General features: G+C 41.2%; 1 protein-coding gene across 3 annotated transcripts in view; it reads left to right on the top strand.

The window, feature by feature from the left end:
• The window catches only part of SMAD1 (SMAD family member 1), a 43669-nt gene extending 25729 nt beyond the window's left edge, over positions 1-17940 (top strand). For all 3 annotated transcript variants that reach the window (XM_071431497.1, XM_071431498.1, XM_071431499.1), the window contains exons 3-7: positions 6739-6996; positions 9662-9778; positions 12546-12767; positions 14921-15177; positions 16554-17940. In XM_071431497.1, the coding sequence (XP_071287598.1) occupies positions 6739-6996; positions 9662-9778; positions 12546-12767; positions 14921-15177; positions 16554-16697 (998 nt within the window). In that variant the 3' untranslated portion in view covers positions 16698-17940. The remainder of the gene's footprint in view (positions 1-6738; positions 6997-9661; positions 9779-12545; positions 12768-14920; positions 15178-16553) is intronic.
• Positions 17941-27124: the final 9184 nt, after the last annotated feature.

The raw sequence follows: 27124 nt of genomic DNA, 5'->3' as shown, positions 1-27124 counted from the left end.
CCCAGGCTCTGAGTAGAGTGGTAGGTGTGTCATGCTGCTTTTGCTCTTGGTGTGGACTCTCTGCCTATGACTTTAACATGATTATTTTCATACTTGTCTTTGATCTCCTCTGCTTTTTGCTCTCAGTGAGGCTCTGAAAGGCAACACACCTACTGCAGGCTCCCACAGATCCAGGCCTGGTGGAGGAGAATGCCAGCAGTGCCAGGCATCTGGGAGAAGGGGAGAGGAGGGGGAGGAGTGGGAAAGGCGAATGGGAAGCTGCTTCTGGGGTGTAAGGGAGGGCAAAATTGCTGCATCCCTTCAGAGTTAATATGTAGAACCAAGCTACAAAAATCCTTGTTCCTGTATGATTCCCATAGCAGGATTTCTGCACCTCTGCAGGCTGGGGGTGAGGGAGCACAGTGTCATCCCTGAGAAATTTTGCTGTGCAGCCATGTGTGCACTTGGGTGTGACTTTAAAAATAGCATTGCTACAACAGGTGGGCACAATTATAGGATGGTTCCCCAAAATAGCAAAAGCAACTGTCAGTTTGCTTGGCAAGCAGAATAAAACTTCCTTCATTTTGGCTTTGCAGAATTCAGTTCTAAAATTCCCCACCAGAGCCGAGCTGGGGGAGAGGAATTGAAATGAGGAGGTGGAAGGAGGGAATGGTCTAACAGCAGGGCTTTCCTTGTCTAGCCTCACCACGTGTCAGAAAAAGAAAGTGCAGTAGAGGGATAAAAGTTGTCAAGAAAGATATGTTTCTGTTGTATTCTATGTGTGTTTTCTTTCTTCAAAATTAACCAGACACAGATGTTTCTTCTGATTTGAAAGACCAGACTTCCAAGTTTTAACCTACTCAGTAGGATGGTGACTGTGGCTTTGGTACAGGTAATTTGAACTCTGGTCTGTGTAAATGTCTGAGTTAATACACACTATCACTGTGACTGCTCCTCCACCAAATCTGCTTACAAGGACTGCCTCACTAATGTGTATACAATTAGTGCTGAATTCTGAGATTGACCTTGGCAAATGTCAGTTTAATCAGAATGTCAGCTTATCAGAGCATCCGCAAATAAAATCTAACGTTAGCTGAATATTGTAATGCAGGAAATGTCCTAATATTACTTGTCAAATGCATTTGGACCAGATGTCTGATGTAAAAGCAAAGTCAGTAAAGTAACAAGTGTTTTGCCTTTTTTTTTTTCCAAGACATACAGTCTTCATTTGTAACTATGCAAAATGACAAATCAAGCTTTGGGGTCTCCCAGAACTGCAAAATAAAATTAAGAGTTGAGAAAACAAGACAGCTGTCAGCTTTCTCCTGGAGTAGAAAGTTTGTCTTTTTGTCACCCAAAACAGACTGCTGAATAGCTATAATTACTAGAACAGAGGTTTGGAGTGAAAGTTTCAAAGACTGGAATTTCTCCTTTTGAGAAACCAGCAAAGCAAAGCTGTGATAGATACCACAGCCAAGGGTTATTGGAAGAGCTTTAAGGAGTTCGATCCTCAGAGATTCCTTTTGACACAATGCTTATTAATTTTATATTTTTAACCAAGAATTACTCAGGCAACATGAGAAAACCTAATGACATGAAAAGCGTTCTCTCTACACATTGTTTTACTGTTTACAAGCAAGATCTTGGCAAGGCCTGGCAGTCAGAATGACTCCCTGGTGCTGCAGAGAGCAGCAGGTCCAGCTGAGCATGTGTTGGTACCTGCTCTGTTCCCACCTCCCACCGTGGGACTGGAGTGCTCATCAGGATGCCACAGCCAGCTTCAGCTGCTGTGACCTCAAAGGCAGGAAATGAAGCTGGGAGTCTTCAGGAGGGTCCAAATTTATTAGTTTAACACTGCTGCTGTCGTTTGTTGCTTTTGTTTTTTTCTCCTTCTCCTAACTCTTCCTTTTTGTTACAATTTAGTCTTTGCAGGATTTTCTTATTTCCAGATAGCGTGAACTTTTGGTTTAGGATTTTCCTCCTTCCCAACCTGCAGTTCTGTTTTTCTGGCAAAACATACATGGCTTTGCATAAATTCAGATGAAAATGCAGCTATGTAATGCTTGGAAATTAAAGCACTCTGTCTAATGATAGTGTTGTCAGGTCTTCATTAGCACTGAGGGCCCTGTTGTGGTACAAACCCTTTTACAGAACATATGTCAACCAAGTCGTGGTTCTTAATTGCTTATATTTTTCTTTTTTCATTTATTTTATAATTTTTTTTTTTTTACAGAAGAAGTAGAATCTACTTTGGAAAGGAAAGTGGATTAAAGTCTGCTTTCTTATATGTGGCCCCTTGTATTTCCTTACATGCTCTTTCAATTTCCATACGTGGAAAGAGAGATACCTACCCAAATTTTCACATAACATGCAAAGGGTGTGGAAAAAATGAGCCCTTGAGGGAAACTAGCTGTCATCTGGGCCTTGTGTAATCAAAACCCATCTGGATAGAAAATATGCTTCTTTGAAAGTACAGCAGGTCCTTTGGATTGGATTAGTTTGAGGTTTTTCACAGAGAAACTTAAAGAAGTTATGTTCATAAATTGGATACTTTCTGTGTTTGCTAAAATCATTATCTCTGGAATGTGAAAATAGAACAAAAAAGAAAAGTAAGAAGATCTTTATTTAGGATAGCACAGCTGTTAGTTTTCTGAAGAAGAACAGCGTGACACGCTGGAGATAAAAAGAGTAGAGATCAGTTAGTTTCTTCAAAGGGCCACTATTACATTTTCATAAAAGCATTTCTTCCTTGGCGTCGTTAGTCAGAACATTTATCTGAAAGCCAGGTTGCCTTTGGTCTATCTTCTGTATTTTTGGCATTCTTGGCTCCTAGATGAAATAGCCCTGTGGGTTAAATTGCCCTGTAGCTCTAATTTCTTTAATATAGCTCCTCTTGTTTGGTGCAAGCATACTTGGTCTTATTTGCATGGTAAAAACAAGCTCCCTGATTCCCAGACTGGCTCAACAGACACGGGATCTCAGCTGCAGTTCCGCAAGCATACCCAGCCTGCTTCCTGTGGGTTTGTCCCCCTCTTCCTTACTAGTAACCTTCCTGGTACTAGTCCTCAGCTGCAGGTCCACATCCATAGAAAAACTTGGGAGCAAAATTTAGCCACACTATAGCACATAAAACCTTTTAATCTGGTGCTTGAAGAATTACAGAAATCAAGCTGTTGGATGACTTGTGGTTCTACTCCATTAACTTTAATGAGCTTGACTTGGCAAATCTGTTGCAGCAGCTTTTTAAGACAACAGTGTATTCAATATTATGTTTCCTTTAAATATATGCTGATGATATTGATGTTAAATTTAAAAAAAAAAGAAAGAAAATTAATTTTTTATTGTATCAGCATTCCCTTCCGCTGAAGAGGAAGGGAGGAATTGTGTTTGCAAATGGTCAGAGCCACATCCTGCGGAGATCTGCACAGCAAAGATGTGCACTGCTTCATTAGTTCATAGCAACAGGTGTGCTGGCTTAGCACCGAATAACTCTCTCATGCTCTCTCCCCTTCAATTATACCTCTTCCTGGAGCTGGCAGCTGCAGCAGAGATCAGCCTCCTCCCCTGCTGCACTGAGCCTCAGTAATTTGTTATTCCATGTGGCTGAGGGCTGCAACCTGAGCAGAAGCTCAGCGCCTCACACAGGGGCGAGGGGAGCAAGAAGGGTGTGTGTCCCCCTGTATGGTTTGAGCTCCTGGCAGCCTTCCATGCTCCAAAGGGCCCAGTCCCTGCTCATGTCTTTACTCCTGAGTGAGCAGCACTCAAATTAACTCCTCTGTGGCTCCACTGGGAGCAGCTTCCCTGCAAAGAAGCTGGGAGCTGCAGAGAGATCAGGTTCTGGCAGTGACTTGGAGTTGGACTAATTGGAGCACTGCAGGCTCTGTCCCACCTGATGTGGCCTTTCAGGGCTTTTCCTCCTCATTGAAGGTTTTGTGTATGCAGGGGGGATGTGAATTAGGGGCAGCACTTAATATAAATTCTGCAGTGATATTTTTGAGACTATTTGTGTTGTATCAATACCAGTTGTATTCTTTTTCCCCCTTTTCCATGTGCATTTTGAAGAAGTTGGCGTTTAATCACTTGCGGTTGGCGGAGTTGGACAAAAAGCATTGGTTTGCATGAAGGACACCTGGGAAAAGGAGACTTGTTTTTATCTCAAGTCCTTCTAAATTTTGCCAGTGGTTCTGCCCAACAGGAGAAAACATGTATATATACCTTGGGAAAATCTGGCACTGCATTAATTTAATTACAGAAAACATACAGAAAATATCCTGTTCTCCTGCTATTTTAAAATGCTGTAAGTCATTTGGCTTCCTCTGATGTCATGTGTGTCATTGTTTAATGTGAGGTAGGGGATGGGAATGGTAGGTGATGTACTTTCTGCACAAATTAACTCCATAAAAGTTAATGGTTTGACCTTCATCCACAGGAAAGGAAGAGATAGGAAAGCTGTGTTGTTTTAATGCTTAGAAAAGTAAGGAAGAATCATAAAGACAGGAAAGGGAAAATACATTTTAACACATGATCTCATTGTTAATTTTTTCACTGGTAATTTATTATCCCAGCAAATGTTGACTCTGACAATTAAATAGTACTTGACCTAGCTGCAAAAGGACTGTTTGATTTAACAGAACAAGCTTAATTCTGAGAAACCCTAATATTCAGAGAGCTTGGCTCTGATATGTTGAGGATGAGGGGATTTGTGATGTCCACCTGAATGCTGAGTAACTTTTTTATAATAGCCTTTTCCAGTGGCATGTCAGAATGGTTGTGTTGGAGCAAGAAACTGTCTGCACAGCTGGGGGAGATGCAGCTTCTCCTGGGGTGTTTTGCAATTGAGAACTTCCACAGAATGACAGATGGATGTGTTTTGTTTCAGAAAACACATAATTAGGAACTTTGCCTATGCCTTGTAAAGCAGAGTTGGGTTCTTTGACATCTAAACAAATCTACTTAAGGGTGACATCTGCCTCAAATATTTGAGATCTCTTGGACTCTCAGTAAAGTTGCTGTAAGAAATTGAGAGATCAGATTAAATGCTTAAAACCTGCTTCTGCTTGGGGAGCCTAAATTTCAGTAGTGAGGGTTTGGGGTTTTTTCAGTGTATGTTCAATGAAGATTTCTGGGATCAGACTGCTCCTGCATTAATGCCACTAGCAGGCAAAAATGGGAGCTTAATTACTCTCTTAGGCATATGCAAAAAAAAATCTGAGCAAGGAAAGCCTACTTCTTTTCTTTTTAGTTAATCTGTGACTTTAGGAATAGAGAGTGAGTTTTTAGTGTGACATTCATTTATATCCCTTTTAAGCATGAACCTAGACCTCAGACCTGGGCTATGTGTTGAGTGTTTATCCTGGTACTCTTGGACTCCAGGACAGTAAAGTAAATACCTTAGTGCTGCTTCTGTAATAGCCAAGTGCTGGAGGAGTAAAGATGCCTCAGTGTCCTGGAAGAACCTGTTTGTCATGTGAAGAAAATGTTGGTTTTTTTTGTTTTTTTTTTTTGGGCAATTAGTTTGTAATTCAGGCTTTTAATAAAGCAGCTGTCTCCAAAACACTTTTCTTAATCTGAATGGTAGCTATGTCTGTGTAGGCTTGTTGACTACAAATGCTCCTGTTCCTCTTCTGTGTGCCCATGTGTTGAGGCCAGTGCAGGAGTCTCAAGGAGAGGCGATGGTAGCCTTGGCTTGTTTTTCCTGGGTTTTGTTGGCTTTTTGGCACCCTCTCTTGAAGGCAGACTATCTGAGGGGGGGTGTTTTCCAGTCCTGCTCAGACATGGAGTTGGGAAATGCAGGTTCTAAAGGGAGACGACGTGAAGAGGACTTGATTCTTTATTTCTCTTGCACTATGTTTTGCATGGACCTCCCTCTTCCTGACCTTGTCTCTCCTCTCCTATCCATCACCCAGACACTTCTGTGGAAAGAAGAGCTTTTAATCCTTCAGTTAGCTTGGACTTTGCTGTGAGGCATTCAAAGATAGAAGCTGAGGAACTGGAAAAAGAATTGATTCTTTTATCTTAGTGTATCTGGTGTCATGTTCATATTCCCAGTTTGAAAGAGACCTTTGTTTCACAGCTGAGAAGGCTTCAGAAGTGTGGTGAGACTCGTACTTTCTGATGTTTCTCTGATCCCATAGTGGCACATAGTTGCAGCTCAATTGCTGCTCAGTTGGTTTTTTTGAACTACCTAATTCTGTTTAAATTGCACAGTTTGTAAACTGACTTGAAGAGTTAATAACTGTTTTAATAGAAACTTGTAAGAACATAGTCTAGGTTAAAAATAAAATTACAGCTGTTGGGAACAGACTGAGTTCAAGGCTTATTAGTATTGTCTTCAGAAAAAAAAAAAAGTGTTCTTATTAGCAAAGGTTTGGGTTACAGGCCATTAGATGATTAGTCAAATGACAAGTGCAGCAGGAGGAACTGCATGTCAGCATTGTCAGGCTCTTCCCAGCACCTCTTCGTGCGAGTGAGACTGAAACACAGAACTGTGGTTTGTTCTTGGCTCCTCTTCCCTGGCCCTCTGTGAAAGCAGGCTCCCACCTGGCAATCCGGGGAGCTGCGGGTTGGAGCTGTGCACTATCCGGATGTGAGGGAAGGAAGGAGCTCTTGCTTGGACATGTGCTCCTGGCTTTGGCTACCTTGTTTCTGAGGCACCTGCGGATATGCCGGGGCGGGGGAACAATGCGGGGGTTTCTCCCCTGTACACCTTCAGGACCGAGTCTCTAACGCTGTGGCTTTTCTCCCTTTGTGCCTTTGCAGTTCTTCCTCCGGTGCTGGTGCCGAGGCACAGCGAATACAACCCCCAGCACAGCCTCCTGGCGCAGTTCCGCAACCTGGGGCAGAACGAGCCCCACATGCCGCACAACGCCACCTTCCCGGACTCCTTCCAGCAGCCCAGCAGCCACCCGTTCCCCCACTCGCCCAGCAGCAGCTACCCCAACTCACCTGGGAGCAGCAGCAGCACCTACCCACATTCTCCAGCCAGCTCAGACCCGGGAAGCCCTTTCCAGATGCCAGGTACAGTCAGCTTCCCTTGAGAAGCGTGTACAGATGTTCCAGATGCCAGGCACAGTCAGGTGTACAGGGTGTTCCAGATGCCAGGCACGGACAGCTTCCCTTGAGAAGGGACAAGGTGCTTGGACATCACTGCTGCCATGGGCTTTTTTGCTCAATAACACCAAATGATCAGCCAACCCTTGTGTTTAATAGCAAACTAACAGATGTAAGGTAATAAAGTGTATAGAATCTCTTTGTCTGGTAATATCGAAGGCTTTAATATCATGCCTCTTTCAAACACACTTAAAACATTACAGCAGAATTCTTGTGAGGTGTGTGGGGGGGATCCAAAATGCTTTAGGGACCAGTTCAGCAGTTTAGCCCACAAAGTGTAGTGTTCAATGCACCAGAAGTGGTGGTGCTAGAGATCATCCTTGCTTATGATCAGAAGTTCAGAAGGCATATCAGAAGGCATATTTCTGAAGGTGATCACATTATTGCTACTTGATACACAATTTCTTCTCATAGTGGTGTAATTCCAAGAAGCTTCAACTGAAAAACAGGCCCTTAAAATAACTCTCTAGGCTGTTTTACTACCTACAGTCAGAGAAGAGTCTCCTTTGTTGACTGGTGTCTGTAGAAAATTCTGTGAAGCTATCTTTTTTTGCTCTTTACATGCAGCTGGATAAAAATACTGCAGAAGCGGTCTGTGGTGGATTTCTTGATCTAAATGCTGGGAGAAGGATGCAGTACAAATGCTTACTGATGCTTGCCTGTTTCCTTCAGGGTCTGAGGGGAGGGTATGTGTAAACAAAGCAGCAGATTTGTGAAAATCTGTTTCCTATTACATGAAATTAGTATCCATAGATTTCTTCTCTTGCTAGTTGTTGCAAATTTTTCTCTTGTGAGTGAAAACTACCAAATTTGCTGGAAGGAAGGAAAGAGTTTGTATTGGCTTTTCTAAAATATGTGAGAATTTGCTGTGAAACCAGCTGTCTTTTTTTTTCCTTTTTTCTTTTTTTTAAACATGATTGCTGTGGTTGGGGCTCTTCCAACAGAGATAAAGACCTAACAAGGTCTTCCTGAATGCTGGCTTGTGGAAGTTCACTTGATCTTTGAAGGTCTGTTCTGTCCACATGCCCTTAATGTCAGCAGCTGCAGTGAAGAAATTGAGTTAGAGGGGAGGTCAGGATACTGATGTCCTTGATGCTTAGCTCTGGACAGTTGTCCATCTTGCACTAATGGGGAAAGAGGCTGACATCTGGAAAATACAAAAACAAAGGGGCAAAACAGTTAGCCTTGAAAACTTCCTAGATACTGCTTAATTAGTTGCCCGTGGCCTTGGAATCTTGTGCATGACCAACATCATGTTTGCACACACACAAGCATTTAAGGCTTAGTAAAACATGAGACTCAAAATCCAATGCAGTTTGTTAAGCTTTTAATGCAACCTTATTGCCATCTCTGTCTTTCTCTGCTGCTTTCTCATCCACCTGGATGTGTTGAAGAAAGAGAATTAGCCAGGCACCTGCCAGCATTAGATCTAAAATAAAAAATACATGCTAAACAATCAGTTAGTTAATAAATTTCATGAACATATGTTTTCTTAAAAAATACATTTAAAAATCCAAACAGAACCACCACTCCACAAAAACAAAAAAAACCCAAACTTACAGAGCATTCTCCTGCCTTTTGTTGATGCTAATTTGGTTTTCAGAGTTTTGGAATCCCCTGTGATTATTTGCTGTGGTAGTTTGCAATCCATACTCTTAGTAATGGAAATAAATGTGGGATGAGCAGCAGCAGAGACATCACAGTGGTAATCTAATCCCAGCTTTTGCAGCAAAAGCTTGCAGGGATCAGGCAAGGGTTTCTAGCTCTTGGATATAACTCTGTGCAATTGATGTGGAGGAGAGTGTCCTCTGTGGTCTATTGGGGAATGGTGACATTGGCAACCTCCTGCATCTTGTAGGAAATCTTTTGGGAAGCTTTCCCAGGAGTGGAATAGGCAGCTGAAGGGCAGTGCTGGCTGGGGCACTCCAAACAGAGCTGACACTCATTAACATATGTTAATGAGTGTGGGCATTGTGCATGAGCTCCTGTGCTGGTGATGCAGCCCTGAATGGGACAGGACAGAAACACTGACAGAGAAATTCCAGACCCACAAGGCCACTTCTGTAGGATTTGGGTTCCTGAACACTTTCTGCTATTCCCAGTCTAGGGAAACAGAGCTAATACTTTGCACTGACAATGATAAGGCCCTGGATATAGCTGGGATGTTTAAATAATTTGCTGGTAGAATTGTGTTGGAAACAGAAAAGCTTCTGTTCACTCTTAACATATTCAGTATCTAGTGCTGGCTGGGCCCTGAGACCTCTTTGTGCCCTGATGTTTGTGTGGCACTTTCAGCCTGCAGAACCGTGGGTTGGAAACACAGCTGAGCTTTCTTTTGTGGCTTTATGTGAGGGTGAAGTGACTTGTTTTTATTGCAGTTGTGCTTAATATACACAGCAATTCTTTGCTTTCCTTATTCGAGGTCCATGATTGCTTTTTCAGATTTCTGGTGGGTGGAAGTTTATAGCTGAGTCAGGCTGGAAGCATTTCCAGGCTCAAACTGTTTATGTGGATATGTAGATGTGCTTTAAAGAGAGGAAAGCACTCATGTATCTGCCTTTTCTATATTTAGCTGATACTCCCCCGCCCACTTACCTGCCTCCGGAAGATCCGATGACACACGATACCTCGCAGCCCATGGATACCAACATGATGGCACCTGCAATGCCCCCTGACGTGCACAGAGGAGGTAAGAACACCTCCTTCATGTTTTCTGCTTCGCTTCTTAAGAGTAAGGAACCTCCAGAACTTAGGAGTAATAACTGAGCTTTAATTTTGGATGGATGTTATTCATGAAAATTTTTGTCTGCAGAAAAGAAAAAATCCGGCCATGTAATTTTTCTTTTGTTGTTGTAAGGGATGAAATAGTAAAGCTGGAGATTATTTATAAATGTAAATATTTATTTAAGAGAGGAATCCATCCTATGACTCTTTAAAAATGCAAAATATATGGGGTTTATTACTTTCTTTCTCCCAGCCAACTCAAAGACCAAAGTCATTTTATGTTTTCTATTGGGAACTTCCACTAATCTCTGAATGGAAAGAACTCCTCTGAGGCTGCAGAACACAGAGTAATCTGCCTGAGGTGTGGCATTGCTAGAGACTTTAAAATTCTGTATGAAATAAAGGCCTATTGCTTTATGTACTGTGACACAGACATCTTTTTACACATTGCTTGTTAAAGCCGCAGCAGCAGCCGTGGCTGCTGAGCAAAGGGTTCAGTGCATTCATCACCACCTTGTGAGAAATGAGCCCTTCAGAGAACGCTTCAGCTTGCACACTTGTGGCCCATGCCAAGAAAGAGCAGCAAGCTGCATGCTGTGCCAGAACGATTATCAAGATCACAAGCATATGAACAACTAAACTGTTGTGTGTTTTGGATTTTTTGGTGTTGGTGGGGTTTTTTTGGGTTTTGGGTTGTTGTTTTTTTGGTTTTTTTTTTGGTACTTGTTTTGTTGCTAAGCTCAATGTCTTGTTTCAGGAAGTATATCTGCCCTCTTAGCACAATTTGGATGGCTTTTGTGTTAGCCTATTTACTCTCTGCTTGGAATGAGTTTTACGTGTGATAAACTCAGTCTGTAGCACTTCCATTTTTTGCTGATCACACGGACTACACTTTGAGGGTATGAGTATGAAGGAATTTTGGGCCAGAAATTTACTGCCCCAAAATAAATTTATCAAACTTCCTGTCTAACTGCAGACTTGTGCATGTGTGTCCCTCTTCCAAAATGTGTATTATAGAATTCTTCTAATACATGAGAGATGATAAAGAAAAAAGAGTTTACATTTTTCTTCTTGCTCTTTATCATTCAGTCTTTCAAAATACAAATTGTCTATTGATATTTTTTCCCTCCTAGTAGTTTAGTACAATGGATTTTCCTCTCTGTCCCTTCATTAAAAAGAAAAAACTTTTAGGTGCCTTCACATGTTTATTATTCACATATGTATGCTGTGATAGCATGACTTAAAAAAAATCTGCTGCAGGTTCTAGAAGAAAAGTTTTTACTGTGAACTTACTGCATCATTTTTTGTTGCAAACTTTGTAGAAGCGTGTTCTTTATGGTGATTTGTTAGTCTTAAGAGATTTGATTGAACAAGCTGCATCCTGTCAATGAAGTTGGGTAATTTCCATTGTTGGCCCATGCTGGGAATAGAGAGACTAAACCCACCTGCTCTGCATGACTTAAAGCAAATGTGAGGAAGTCAGTATGAAATCTGTGTGAGAGAGATATGATTAATTCTGTAAGAATGGCCAGCTGGCAAGATTTCTTCCTGACTTTGAGAACTGGGGCAAAGCTGCAGCTTTGATAATTGCTGGCATCTTTATGGGAATTAAAAATGTAGCAACCTCTTACTAATAATTAAAGACTGTTTTTTCTTCTTTTTTTTTCCTTTTCAACAGTGATGTGAAGGGATAGAAAAATGCCAGATTATCAGGAAAGATCAGCTTTTTACCAGTGTTTTAAAGGAAGTTATTAGCAATAAATGCTATACTCAGAAGTTTTGCCACTGAGTGATGTAGGATGTGTTATCCTGCTCTTGATTATTTGCCACCTTTTGTATCTTCTGGTTTGAGGGGGACTTTGGTTTTTGTTTTTGTAACAGAAACTCATAGTGGTGTGATCTGTGAACAGAGGAAAATATGAACGCTAATCTTAGTGGATTGATATCAGTAGGAAGAAAGGAGAAGGAAACCTCTGGCCAGAAAAAACAAGTTTTCCCATATTACCAGTCTGATTTTCATTTTAGCACTTTGCCCTGTAGTGGGATCTGCACAATTGGTGTTTCAGCAGCAAGTCCAACTTTTCTAGTCTTAGTAGTGAAATAGTGTCCTTCATTTAAAAGAAGGCACACATAAAGCAACCACAACCCCTCAGTTGCCTCCTTTTATTTGGGGCTGTGCTTCATGTTCTGCAGACAAATGTCAGTCTCTGTCGGGTTTTTTGAAGTCTCCTACCATTCTCCCAAAAAACCCAGGAAAAAGATTTGGTCATGTTCTGAATGCTGAAAGATTGATCTGCTGACTGTATATTTAAGCTGCCTTGCTGTACTTTGTAAAGTGAGAGATGGTCTTTGATGCAGACTGTGATGCTGTTTCTTCCTGTTGCTATACAACTTTGCAGTAAGCAAACAGGTGACTTGTAGTTAGTTAGTAAAATGAACTGAAGTAGAAATCTATCTATGGGTAGGAAAGAAAGCTGGGTTGTAGAGTTACAGCATTTCTCTGCTGTCACTGTAAGAAAATGGGGCAAGGATATTGGGGCACTGCTTGGGATGTGCCCATGAGCTTCCTATACTTTTCTGTTCATCCCTAGTGCCGGCCTTTGTCTCTTCTGAGTCTTGAGTTGAAGTTATTTTACTCTATGTAGTCCAAATGAGCTGGGTTAGGGCTCTTTTCTCCTCAAGGCTGTGTTCCAGCACTCTTGGGCTGTAAGGTTTCCATTGTGGCTTTGCAGATGTCCAGGCCGTCGCTTACGAAGAGCCCAAGCACTGGTGCTCCATCGTCTACTACGAGCTGAACAACCGCGTCGGGGAGGCGTTCCACGCGTCCTCCACCAGCATCCTGGTGGATGGCTTCACTGACCCCTCCAACAACAAGAACAGGTTCTGCCTGGGGCTGCTCTCCAACGTCAACCGAAACTCCACCATTGAGAACACCAGGCGGCACATTGGCAAAGGTGAGCTTGGGATCTGGCCATCCATTGGCAAAGGTGAGCTTGGGATCTGGCCATCCATTGGCAAAGGTGAGCTTGTGATCTGGCCATCCATTGGCAAAGGTGAGTTTGGCATCTGGCCATCCTTTGGCAAAGGTGAGTTTGGCATCTGGCCATCCATTGGCAAAGGTGAGTTTGGCATCTGGCCATCCATTCTGGTGGGGGTGATGTTTCCTGAGACAGGCCAACCTGGGCCACTTCCCTCAAGAGTAAACTGCTCTTCCCTAGCATGTGGGAGAGGTGCTTGTGTTGGTAAACATATAATTTTCTGGCCTAGTCTTATAAACAAAGTATTGTTCCTACCTGGTTTGTAATTACAGGAAGCTTTTACCCTTAATCAATTTTTATTTGCCTGAAGGCTATCGAAATCTAAATTAGAGGTTAAGGCAGTTTGTCTAATGAAATGTCTTGATTTATCTTGATTGTTGCTATATATGGAAATCCAAATTGTGGTTCTTGGCACCAAATGTTTTAGCTAGCTTTAGTTCTAACATAAATTAGCTATCCTAACATGTATTTTGGGAGATAACCTGCTAAAACAGTTTATTCCAAATGCATTTTTCACAGGCTGGTGATTCTTTCAGTGGGAATTTTGTGCTTCCATTCTGTGTCTGTGTCTCAGCAAAAGAGAAAATCTTCACCTTTATGCCTGACTATTTAATACAGTCCTCTTTTCTGAGAGCTCACCTGTAATGCAAATGGCAGGCAAAGCCGAGGTTGCCCCCTGCAGTGCACCATTCCTAAAAGGCACATTTTTTAGGTATTTACATTTTTGGTAAACTGTAAATTTTCTGAGACAGTTGAGGGTTCAGCATGCCTAAGCAGTGGGGTAGATGTGCCAGTTCATGAAGAGGAGAAAAAAACTGAAGCTGAAGAGAACTGTCAGATCCTAAAGTCTGAGCCCCCAGTCTGGAGAGCTTTTCTTTTCATGAGAACTTGTGCAGCTCTCAGTAGTGCACCACACCTGTGTTCTGCCACTCAAGTGTTAATACTTCTTCCTTCTTTTCCTCCCCATCCATCTTCCCAAGTATCAGGATATTTATTTAACACCTCATTCATTTTTCCTGTTAGGAGCAACCCAGCTGCAGGCAGAGTTCTGCTGAAGCACTTAACTGCGTGTGTACCAAAGCAGAGCGTGGGAGAGACAAGGATGCAGTTCAATAAGTAAAGGTGTACAAGTAATGGTGATGTAGAACTGTTAGTCTTTGAGAAAGGAGGAGTAAATCCCAAACTTGAAGACATAGCCATAAATGTTTTTGCAGATCAGGTGGGACTGTGTATCTACCCACACAATTAGTGGCAAAATCTTACATGACAGAGCACAGTCAAGGCTTTCTTACTGGACTGCAGTCGAGTTTTTTAATTCTCCGTGTTCACCTCTGTGATTTGTGACATTGTGGGAGGTTTAAGTAGCAAATAAACAATTTTTAAACACAGAAGTTAAATTTTCTTGCTTGCTCAAAACCTTTAGAATTGACTCCTACTGACACAAAGGTTCTCTGTATGTTACTTTTTTGGGGCTTTGCTGCTGTGGATGAAAGGTGAAGGAGCAGGCACTAGATGGGGAGAGGACTGTAAAATTGGTGTGTACCCTCATTTGGCAGATAGGTCTGAGGAATACAAAGGCCTTTTTTTTCCCACCTAGCTTTCTGGAATTAAAGCTAGCTGACAAAACTCAGGCTACCCAAATTACCCAAGACTTTTCCAGAGAATTGAGCTTGGGGCTTCTTCAGTATCTACAAATGATGCAGCAGGTTTCTGCTCTCTCTGCTTGCATTTCTGCTCCCAATTACTGCTTCACTTAAATATAATGAGAAAAAGTTCAAGTGATCAGGTTGTCCAATGGAAGGCATCAAAAATCCTGTGCTTGCTAGTTTGGTGTTGTTGAATATACAACATGTTGATTCCCCATACATACATACATACATACATACATATATACATACATGCATACTCTTCTTTCAGATTGCCTGCTGATGAAAGAGAAAAGTAGAAATGAAGATAGATGATACTCTGATATGTAATTAAGGTTTATCTCTTTGAACAGAAACCTATCTCTGTGGAGACAGAGCATGAAAACAGATACAGAGTGTGAATTTGCCACCTTCTCCTCACAGGTGTCCATCTGTACTACGTTGGAGGGGAGGTGTACGCTGAATGTTTGAGCGACAGCAGCATCTTCGTGCAAAGCCGGAACTGCAACTACCATCACGGCTTCCATCCCACCACGGTCTGCAAAATCCCCAGTGGCTGCAGTCTGAAGATTTTCAATAATCAAGAGTTTGCTCAGCTCCTGGCTCAGTCTGTGAACCATGGCTTTGAGACAGTGTACGAGCTTACTAAGATGTGCACTCTCCGGATGAGTTTTGTAAAGGTACGTGGGCAATTTGCTTGAGATCATTTTGTAAGCAAAGTAAATTTTTTTTTTAATGCAGTGATTTTGAATGGTCCAGTAAGTCCCTTCATCAGCCTACTAATGGCTGTTTAATTTTAAGGATGGAATTGCTCCTTAAGTCTGACAGCTCTTAGTGAAATTAAGTATTTGTGGACAAAAAACCATCTGACCCACATACTCGGAAAGCTTGAGGTGACTTACAGAAGATGTTTCTTCACATAAGTCCTCTGTATCTTGACCAACAACTCCCAAATTAGGAGCTGCAGTCATTATTTAGAATAATATGCATACCCTTCTATTCTAGGAAGGCATGCAAGGTCAGGATTTGTGATGTGGCTGTTGTGTGAGTGTCTGCATAGGTACTGATATGAAAGGGTTGGTCCTTAAATGAAAGTAATCAAATGAAGATGGTGATATGCTGCAGTCCTCTCCATGATGGGAGGATGAGAGCTTTCAGATGTAAGACAGGGGTTCCTAAAATGAAATAGGTTGTTTACAGCTCTGCATCCATTGCCTAAACAGTCAAACAGGAACTCTTGTGCATTGGAAGTTGCACTGCACAGTGTTCAGAGCTGCTGCCAGCTGTGCTGGGAGCTGGGAAATCCCTTCATTAGGGATTAAACTAATACAGAGCAGAGCAAACTGTACCTGCAGATGTCATAGTCTTCTCTTCAGATCTGCCCCAAAAATGGTTCACTTACAAAACAATTTTGAATGCTTTTAAATATCTCTTCATATCTTTGGTAATTACTGTAACAGAATCAGGTACGAGCTGAAACAAAACCTGTCTTAAGTAGAGAAACAGCCTGATGGGGGATGACCACACCCTCTTTCTCCAAGGAGGAATGATTCTGACTTACTGCTCAGTTTATCATCCCCATCCTGAGAATGATACTTTGGTTCTTGTCAGACAGATGCCTCACCCCCATTTCCACATCAGTCTTATCACTTCATCTTTTAATTTTTTGATCTGTTTGGCAGCATTTCCACCCAATTTGTTCTATTTTCAGTCTTGGCAGAGAAGATTTGAATATCCCCCTCTTCAGAGGCTTTATAGGGACCTCAGGCAGCTGGCAGTGATGTATGGGGAAATTCTGCACTGCTACAGATTTTGTCTTTAAAGACTTCCATTCCAAGAGACCTGAAATGATACTTTTCCACATTTATGATTTTTTTTAGCTTCTGATTTGTTTGTTGAAATGTGATAATAGTTGGTGGGTCCTATGGGTGCTGTGCCACCCTGCTGATAATGACTGTTGAAAGCTATTTTGGTAGGAAGCACACTTTTCATGTATTTATTATTATAATATAAGGTGATTTGTTTTTTCTTTCCCCACTTATGATTCTGTTTCCAGGGCTGGGGAGCTGAATATCATCGCCAGGATGTAACAAGCACTCCATGCTGGATAGAGATACATCTCCATGGTCCCCTTCAGTGGCTGGATAAAGTACTTACTCAGATGGGCTCTCCTCATAATCCTATTTCTTCAGTGTCTTAAAAGGTCCCAAACTCCTGCATTTTGGAAACAGTTGAGCCTTGCATGTACTTGAAAGATGTATGAGTCAGACACACGTTTTTATTTTTTTTTCCCCCTCAGCTGGCAACAGCTGAAAAAGAGCCATGAAAACACTTGACTTCTGTGACCAACTGCTGGGTTCAGAAAACAAAGATAAATAAACCCCTTTGACATACTGTTGGTATAAAGAATTTTAGTTTACATTGTAATATACTGTTGTGGAGTTGATTTACAGGGCTTAGTACAAGAGGGACAACAGAGCCAAAGCCAAACTCAGTGTGCTGGACAGAGTTCCCGAAGGATTTTCCTGCAGCCGTCACTCTTAAGGTTCTCCTTTCTTACATTCAGCACTCACTGGTTCCCCCCACGTCCTCTGGAGCTGAGAGTGGATGTTGGCCAAGTCTGCTCCTTGCAGCCTCTCTTCAGTACTTCTTGGAAACACTACACTGATGGCTGCTGTTCTCTTTCAAAGTAAAAGAAAGCATAAGGTTTAATCTCAATAACTGTGTGCTATCTCTGAAATTGTGTCCTGACCATACTGCTGTAAGAATGTTAGGTATGTTCTTTTGCTAAATGTATGTACGGTGTATTTGAAAGTTTAGAAATTAATTAGATTTAGACCATAAAGAAATTAGGAATATTTGAATGGGGGGAGGTGGGAGTGGGAGGGGAAAATGACAGCTGAAATGTAGAATATGTTGTAAACATAGCGTGTTAGTTTAAACTGAGGTCTGAATTTTGTTGTGCATTTTGTTTTCATAGTGGCTTCATCTTGTTAGTTCTGACTATTTTTGCCTCTTCCTTTTCCCCCAAAGCAATTGTGCAGCTTCTTTTACCCATGAAGAGGACAAAATTATTAATTACTGCAGTTTGAAGGCTGTAGCTCTATGTATTTCAAGACAAATTTGTACAGAGTGCTCTTTAACTATTGAGCAGTTTTATACAGTTTATGTAACAAAAGTAGGCTTTTAATTTTGTGAGAGAATCTTGTTTTGCCAAACCTAGTAACTGTTAATTGTCTGGAGGAGTTCAGTATCCCTGTGGGGGTCTATTTCAAACTTTAAAAAATATATATATTTTTTTAATTTTTTTTTCTGCTTGGTTTATTTGCTTCTCTTTGCTCTTTTATATTCATGTAAGCTGTAGTACTTTCAAGTACTTTTATTCCGAAACTAGTGGGTCCTCTTTACTGGAAATTTTGAATAAAACCTGTTGTTACTGCTTACATTTGATTAAAACCTTGTCTTGTCCACTTCTTAGCAGACTCTTAACAAACCAGATAAAGGTGTGGTCTTGGAGGAGGAACAACTAGAAATGAAGATGTGCTGAGCTTAGATGTAATGATTAGCACAGGTTAGTAGCCCTGCTAAACTCAGGAGCAAGGGGAGGCTGAGCAGCAGAGCTCAGTGTGTGTTCAGCCAGACACAGAATGCACCTGTCTGTCTCTGTAATGAGTAATTGAGTGATAGCCCTTTTTGGAGTATGAGTCAATGCTACCTTTTTCTCTTCTTTTTTCCTTTTTTTTTTTTTTTGGTGGTTTTGTTAAAGTTAATTCCACAGCTTGGCTCAGTATATACATTTTTTTAATTAAAAAATTAAAAGTTCTCCCCTTGCTCAGGGGAAAAAAATCCATAATGTACAAGTTCCCTATTGAGAAGAACCTGCTGCTTTTACATTCCAAGAACAGGTTTTTTGGTTTCTTTTCAGAATCAGTTTGACTTATCTTTTTCTTAAAGAAGTGGTCATAGCGCAAATGTAAGTCTTAAAAATAAATAAAATCTAGAGATGACCAAAAAGTGGAAGAATGCTGTTTGCTGCTCAGGCACTGTCTTTGTTTTTGATATTTTCAGCCCCTGCTACATAAACTCCCAGCTGTTCCCAACAGTTTCATTGCTTTTTATGGAATGCAGCTGTGAGGTAGTGACTTTTTTTTTAATTAGTGCTGTAACCCTCCATCATGCAAGTCTTAAGGAGTGTTTCTACTTGGATGTTTTCCTATTTGGATGATCCTGTGCAAGTTTTGATAAACTTTGAAAAAGCGTTGGAGTAAGAAAAGACAGTTTTATGTTGTGGCTGCTTTGAATGTTGCTGTCTTTTATGTTTTGGGCTGTAATGCTTCTCTGTTTTTCCTAAATAGGGATTAGAATTAGAAAATAGTAGCTCTGCAGTGCCTCAGAAACTTTCAGCAGTAATCTGAATTAAGTGGGACATGCAGGATCCCAGTTTTTCTGAGTTCCTTCTGTTGTCAATTTTTCTATAATACTGTTGAAGTGCTGGGTATATAATATTTTCATTATCTGTTCTCCAGCTTTTTGCTTGTGGTGTGGAGATATTATGTGCAAGGAAAAAGTGTACCTTCATATGAGGGCACAGAATATCTCAGCTGCACTTCATTAAATGAGATGAGTGGATTGGAGTAGCACCTGAGACTCTCAGGTGCTTTTGTCTGGGTTAATTTTTTTTCACAGTACTGGTATGGGGCTGTTTTGGAATTGTACTGGAGACAGTGTTGATAACACAGTTCCTTACTGCTGAGCAGGGCTTGCACAAATCCAAGGCTTTTTCTGCCTCCCACCCCACCTGTGAAGAGACTGGGGGTGCACAAGGAGTTGGGAGGGGACACAGCTGGGGCAGCCAACCCCAGCTGACCCAGCATATATCCTGTGACATATGGAGTCATGCTCAGCATGTAAAACGTGAAGAAGGAAGGAAGAAAGGAGGGGTGTTTGGAGTGATGGAGTTGTCTTCCCAAGTTACAGTTATGTGTGATGGTGCCTAGATTTCCTGGAGATGGCTGAATACCTGCCTGCTCATGGGAAGTGGTGAATGAATTCCTTGTTTTGCTTTGCTTGTGTGTGCAACTTTTGCTTTGCTTATTAAATTGTCAATATCTCAAGCCACAAGTGTTCTTACTTTCACCCTTTCAATTTTCTCCTCCATCCCACCCGGGGTGAGTGAAGGAGCAGTCTCTGAGTGGTGATTAGTTACCAGCTGGGGCTAAACCACAACAGACTAACAGCCAGAAACAGAGGAGGTAGGACAGAACTTACCTGGGAAGAAGCAACTGCTGGCTTCAGGCTGCTGTGAAAATTTTTGGAGTATTTTGAAGAAGTCTTCCTTCTGATCTGCCCTGCTTTGTATAGTTGGAGTCAGAAAGCTTTTAAAGGCAAATGACAAGAATGAAAGGAAAAAGAGTTTCTTGCTGACCTCTCACAAAACAGAGAATGTTGAGAACTAAAAACATGGACAGAGCCTACAGTTTCAGCTCTGTAACCAGGTAAGTTCCTGTTGCTTATTTGGTTTTATTTCCTCATAGTTTGCTCCATTTAATCTCCTTGAACAAGAGTTAGACACAGAAGATGCTACTTAAAAGCCAAGACAAGTCTCTGTTAGGAGTAACTGAAAAGACAGGGATATCTGTATTGAGGAAAGCAGTATATGTGGACACAAATAATTCCATGGAGCTGAATGTGTTTTGAAATCTCTGCTTTGGCTTTTGAGTGCTGTAAAATCAAGTAATTCTCCCTGAGCAGAGATGACTTTTTAATTATTTAGGAGGATCTGGTGAATGCTTAAAAGATTTGTTGAAGGCTAAGAGAGGTAGTCATGCTTACCTGTATGGGTTTAGGAAGGTATGGAAAAAATAATTCATGTTTTATCATATCCTGTATCATAATCATGAGCCTGAGCTTTTAATGCTTGCTAACCTGGTATTGCTGTCTACTTTGCTAAAGCCATTTGCTGCTAAATCACTGCTCTTGCGACTGTAGCTATTGTCCTGTACTGTCTTAGGACAACTATAGTTGTCTTTTTTAGCCTCTAAGCAATACAGGTGTGAGTATCATTGTTTGAAGACAACAAATCAGTGTAGAGGTGTCTGAAATTGAAATGGACCTTTCTTGGTGTGCCTATCTCCTTGACTTTCCCTTAGCCTTATCCCACACTAAACCTTTGATGGACACCTTGGAAGTTAGCTGTGATTTGGTGCTCTCTTTAGTAATTGCTGCTGGTTGGTTCTGTGAAGCACACTGTAGCCTCTTACTGTGCTCCTGAGATTTGTGATTCATGGCCATGAACTGGCAGTCACCTTTTTCTGGATGCTTGCCTAAATATACAACATAACTCTACCATCACCAGCAGTGGTGGAGCAGTACATTTTTTACATGCATCATCTCACAGTTCATTTTCTTCAATACATTTGTGATTCTGTGCAGGAGGGAAGGGAAAATGGCTTGTATTTTCCTCTGGCCCTCTCTGTCCTTGACTTAACTCAGTGAAGAGAGACACCCTTGCCATGTTGTCCTTCAGGGGATGTTCTCTCTTCTCTTAAGCTTCCCTCAGTGACTTCCATATTCTGGATGACTTCTCTTGCTTTTTTGAACTCTGCAAATTGTTTTTTGTCATCCCCAGGAGGTGCTGTCCCTGTGCCACTCTGGGTCATGTGTCTGTGTGTCTTCATATGCTGGGAGCTGCTGAGGCAGAGGGCTCTGGTTCCCCACTTTTGTTCAGTTTAATTGAGGTGTCTGACAGGTGGCTCCTGTTTCATCCACCCCACCTGCAGTCCCTTCAGCTGGGAGGGCTGTGTCCCCTGGGGTATGTGGTGAACTGTTTTTCATGAGGCAGGTGTGATGGAGAGGCAGCCTCCTGATCAAAGCCTGCTGCAAACACAGAAGTGGCTCCAGTAAAATTGACAATGCTTACATCCACTGGGCTTGATGTGGTTACAGAGCTGAGTGGGTCTACTGCAGGGAATGGACAAGATGGGTACAGTTTTTGTGCAGGTCTGATGAATGCCTTGCAGTTAAAAATGATCCTCAGTGTATGTTGTTAATTGATCTTCTGTGACTGAAGTAATCAAAAGTAATGTCAAACAAACCCCCAAATTTTGCAAACAGTCCAAAAGTCTGGAATTTGATTCAATCATCTTTAAGGAATGTTAAGATTTTTTTATTCTACTGTGTGCAGATTGATCATTTTTCTTAAGAATTGGCTTGTGATTTCCCCTTTTTATCCTGCCACTAAGGCATAAATTGAATGTTCTGTATGTTCTCTTCATGATCCTGCCAGCTCATCTGAGACTCTAAATCTTTAAAGCTCAGAGGAGGCTGCTGTAGTTTAATTTTGAAGAAGTAAACACTGTCACTTGCTCCAGATTGTAGACAGGAGTTAAGATATCTCATAGCAGTGCTAAAACCCTGCCACTTACAGCTGTGTACTACAGTAAATAGAAAATGACCTATAGTTATATTACAGGCTTTCTTTGCTCAGAGTTTGCTTTATGTGGAGTGGTCACTTGCTTAGATGTGCTGGGAGAGCACAGTTTGCTTTTGTAAAACATATTCTGATTTTCCTGTTGCAGCTTTCCCCAATGTCCCTGTAACATGTAAAAACATTCTTTTCTATAAAGAAAAATGGTCTGCATAACTTTGCCTTCCCCTTTCTCCTAATATAACTTTGAACTTCTCGGTCTGCTGTTCCTTTAGATTACTGAGCAGAGCTTAGAAAAAGCAGGAGAATGAGACTGCATGTGTGCAGTGCTGCAGTAACACTTTACTATTTTTTTGGAGCACTTGGTTCTTGGCAGGAGAGCAGGGTCTGTCTCATCTCTGAGCCCTTCACTTCTGCCTTCTGTTGATACTTTAGGGATTGGTAATCCTGAGTGTTTTCAGATATACATGTGGAGACTGAAAGATGGCTGCTGTCCCATCAGATATTTCTCCCAGTTTGTGGACCAGTCTCCTCAAGTCAAAATCACCATAGGCCATAGTGTTGGCAACAGCACTGTTTAGAAACTGGATCCAAGCATGGCTTCATTTTGAACATGATTCAGCCAATGGTTTGACTACAAACGCTTTTCAAACCTCTCAAACACAGCTTGATCCCTCTGTATGCTGGAAATGGGCCATGCTGTTTTCTCAAGCAGCACAGAAAGAAGCTACCTTGATCTGCATGCACTGGAGACTCAAAAGTTCAAGAATTGGGTTTTTATCTTGTGCTAAGAGAGCAGTTCTGTAAATACTCTTTCATGGGGTAGCTTTTAATTGTGGTGTGGGGTTTCTTTGTAACTCTACTGCTAATGATTGATATGGCTCTAATTCAGAATACACTCTGGGCACTGGGGCCATTCCATTTTCTGACCCACTGTGTTGCTCTTGGTCTTTCAGGAATCGCATCGTTGCCTCAGGTGTCCCTGTGATTTCCCCAGGTCACAGGAGCAAGTTTGAACAGATAAAGTGGTAGATCTTTGGTTGAATTTGATCTTACACTGATAGAAAGCAGCTTACAATCAAAATACTGAACCAGTAAACTCTCTAGAAATTGACCATCTTCAAAAAGATTCTTAGGAAAGCACTGAGATATCTTAATGTTGGCAAGGGCACATACAGCAGTCTGAGCTGTTACCTCAAGGTGGGAGCCTCAATTTTGGGGAGCCTGATTTGGCAGTGTGTACTTTGAATGAGGGGCCATCCATTCCCTCCTAGGATCTGTTGGCACCATAGAGCCCCAGATGAATCCATACTGTGAGTAATCAACAGAAGCACTGGAAAAAGATCCATTGTGTACAGTGGTAAGGGAAGGTTCACAGCCAGGTTTTCTTACCATCACCTGAGAAAGTACAGGAAATGCCCAATTCTGTGCCAGCAGCAGTGGGTGGGTGACAAGGGTGTGGCAGTGCCATTACAGGGAACAATCCCAAGCATGGTCAGACCTGGAACTTTGCAGCTGAGTGAACATGGAGGTTGGTCTTGAATGTGAGCATTTTGTTGGATAAAACTGGGGAAAAGATCCTGACCACACTATGAGTGTTCTTGTTGTATTTGGTGTTTATTTCACTGTTGTTTCAGAGTTGTCTGGGTGCTCTTGCACTGTTGTTCCTTTGATAATAAGGATATGCAGAATATGTGGGCTTTATTCCTTTTTGTCCATGTTTTTGTCACCCCTTGTGTTTTGTAAAACATTACTGTGTCTCCTTGTGTTGAGAATTACCATGGCCTGACACAGGTGGGGTATACAAGAAGCCCAGTCAAAATTCATTCTCTACAACTGTATCTGAAATGCCTGAAAAATGTGACATTGCCCATCACATAGACAGGAAACAGCCCTTGTAAGGGACTGAGTGTAGCTGAAAGCCTAAGCCAAGTAACATCTCCATCTGGGAACCTTTCAGTGCCACACAAGTTTGGAAAACGTGGTTGTGACTGGCTTCCACATGTGGGATGAATGGCTGGTACCAGATGTTGCCTTACACATTCAACTCTTTTTCTCTAAATTCCATCTGACACACAAATGTTCTATCTGCAGCACTTGTGGGTGAAAGCCTGCACATGTGAAGGTTTTGGTGTTTGCACAGGAACAAGGCTGGACCTGTACCCTGGGTCAAGGTTTCTCTGGTCATCAGAAGTTTCTGATGACAGTAAGCAGTAAAAACCAGCAAGGTAGCAAATTAAGTATGCAGTTGTCAGGAGGTGGAATGCAGTGTACTTCTAAGTGCTGGCTAGTATGTCTGTGAGAGCTGGCCTCATTTCCTCCAAAAGAACACCATGGAATGTAACAGTAGACTGATGATATCCTCCTAGGGCATATGTAATAATTAGGCACTCTTAATTTCCATCTTTTCAAATTATGGGCTATGGATTATATCCTGTGTCTGGTTTTAGTTTTCCAAATGCAGAAGCTCCTTGTGAAGTTCCTACCTCTCAGTACTTGTGGCCTGCTCCCTCCTTCCACAGCCTTTCTTCCTCCATACTGACAGAATTTTGGAGAGCACAGTAAAAGGGCTGGTTACTGAAAAAAGTAGAGCATGAGTTCATGTGATACCATGAGAAAATACTTAGTGTATACCTTGAAAAACAAGCAGTTGTGTGGGGGGTACTTTAATTTCTGTTGTTGGGCATTTTTGAAGTATCCTGTTTATTTTTTGTGGGTTTTTTAGAAATGTAGCTTCTAGACTACAAGTCTGAGATGGTTAAGCTAGTATTGCAGGTTTGTTACTAAGGTACAAATTATAGAATTGTAAATAATTTAAATATCCCTTTTTTATAGAAGACACATTCTGTAAGATAATATTCCTACTTCTAAGGAATAGTTTTGGTTGGGTTTTTGTGTTTTGTTTTTCTGGAAAGCTGGATGAAAACAGGTGAGAAATTTAAGTTCTCATACCTGCAGTGGGGGAGTACAGGGATCTGCTTCACTTTCTTCCCTTCCACCTCCCTGAAATGAATTATTCTTCTGTAGTTTTATGGGAGGAAAGGGAAGAATCTGGAGGGACTTGCTCCATGTGGTTTCCCTCTGGCTAAAGCTGACCCAGCCACAGGGAGAGATCTCACAATGGAACAGATGCTGTGTTCTTCAGATGAATTATGAATTTCTGCCTCTGAAAGGATCAATCTAAAAGCCAGAGGGCTGTGAGGGGAGGGAAAATAACTTTGAAAAACTAAAACATCACTTTGGGTGCATAAAGATATGTGAGAAATTCTTTCAGGAATGCTGCATTAGAAGTGTATTTGAGCCTTGTACATGTTCTGCACATGCAGAAGTGCAGTAAATGCTGGCCAGGTGAGGGTTTGGCTGCATAGTGCATCCATTCAGTGGTGTATGGGATAGTCAGAAGGGCTTTCTGTAGGATTAAAGTAAAATTTAGAAGGCATTTTGCAGCTTCTCTACATACCTTCTTCCACTTATTAATCACTTTTGTAGTTAGAATGTTTCTTCTACTATTTGGTTAAAGTTTGCCTTTCTACAAAATGGGTTTGCTTTATAGTTATATATTATGTCTGTGTGTTTTTTATTGTCTTTTGCACTTGCCTTTAGTGATTGTCACTCCACCAGAAATACAGTGGGTTTCCATCATGTTTTCCTGTTAATCCTGAGGCATTCTTCATTTCATGATGCTTTCATAAGGCTCTTGTGAGAATGAGCAATGATTCTATGAAAAAGTTGGCCTAATCTCAGGACTCTTACATAATTGAGCTAAAAATTATGTTTTTAATTTTTATTAAAATTATAAGTTTTAATAATTTTAAAACTAAGTTTTATATCTCCTGGAAATTGATCATGTGGAATGTCCAGATTGGTGCTCAGAAAAGATTAGTTAAACTAATTGACAAAGATTACCCCCTTAGATTAAGCTATTACTTTTGTTCTTGCCCCTTCTTTTTTTGACTGTTACTCTGATACCTTTTAACACTAAAACTCTTTAAACTGTTGTTTGCTAAGTATTCACAGTTCTTTTTTAAATAAGAGTTAAAATATTTATCCAAGAAGCATCTGAGAGTTACTGTTTTAAAAAATTGCCTTAAAGTGAGGAGGCAAAAGTTGGGTGGGTTTTTTTTTTAAATTTTGTCTTATTTCAATGGAAAAAAAATGGATGTGCTGTCATCTTTTTCTTAGATCACAAGGAACAAAAAGAGTTTTCTTTTACAGGTCAGACTTTAAAATGTGGTCTTTGTTATTTAGAATGCATTCATTAAGAAAGTATGTGGTTAGATAACTAGCATTAGGTATTTGTAGTCTTCTTCCAGAAAAGCTGACCAAAGGGTTTTCAGAAGTAACCTTTGCTGAATTACTTGCTGCCCTGCTGTCTGAGCCTCTGAGACACTGCAGTCATCAGTAACTAATGCAGGAGTGTTTTTGTGCATGGTGGCAGAATCAAGCGAGGAAGCTGCCTGCTCACTAAGTTTTGTTCTAAAATATCATGGTAAATAAAATGTGCTTTAAAATTAACTGAAAGGGTCAAACCTGGAGTTTTGAAGCATGTGTAGGTAGCCACTCTGGGGAAGAAGAGTTCAATTCCTTTTCTCTGCTTTGCAGTCTTAAACTGCACAGAATAAAATTGAGTCTAATACTAGGGGCAGGGAGAAGAAATTTGTGTCAGTTAAGATATTAAACACTAAGAAGTTATCTGGATAGGTTTTGGAGAGTTGGTCATTGGAGATTGTCAATGGCAGGTTAGAAAAATGCATATTAGGAATAGGAAAGGCCTTCTTGATGCCTTCCTGCTGTGTGCTGTGTTTAGGGCTTGGTCTGAACTTTGAAGAGCTAAATTCTGTCAGAGATGTTGAGGATACCTTTGGATGCCTGAATATGTTTTCATACCTACTGAGACATAGTGATTTAATGTAAAGCTGGCAAAACTATTTTCCCCCTCTTCTCCTTGTTCCATATGCCTGTGTAGTTAAGGATGAGCTGCAGCTAAAAAATGCATTGATTTGCACAGCTATCCTAGTAACAAACCTCACTTCTGCTCAGGAGTGTGTTCTCTATGAGCATTTAGCCATCATGGGGAATGCTGGAGTATGAATGCCTCATACAAGACCATCTGGGAAAGAGCTTTTCCTGAACCTTATGAATATTCCTAACAGGAACCCACAGAGTCTTTGCTCTCAGAGCAGCAAGACTGAAGAAGCAGT

The sequence above is a fragment of the Agelaius tricolor genome, unplaced genomic scaffold (genome assembly GCF_023055355.1).
Source record: "Agelaius tricolor isolate 1412-34295 unplaced genomic scaffold, bAgeTri1.0.p SCAF_8, whole genome shotgun sequence".
NCBI classification, from domain to species: Eukaryota; Metazoa; Chordata; class Aves; order Passeriformes; family Icteridae; genus Agelaius; species Agelaius tricolor.
The sequence above is the reverse complement of the archived record's forward strand: the minus strand, read 5'-3'. Positions and strand labels throughout refer to the sequence as shown.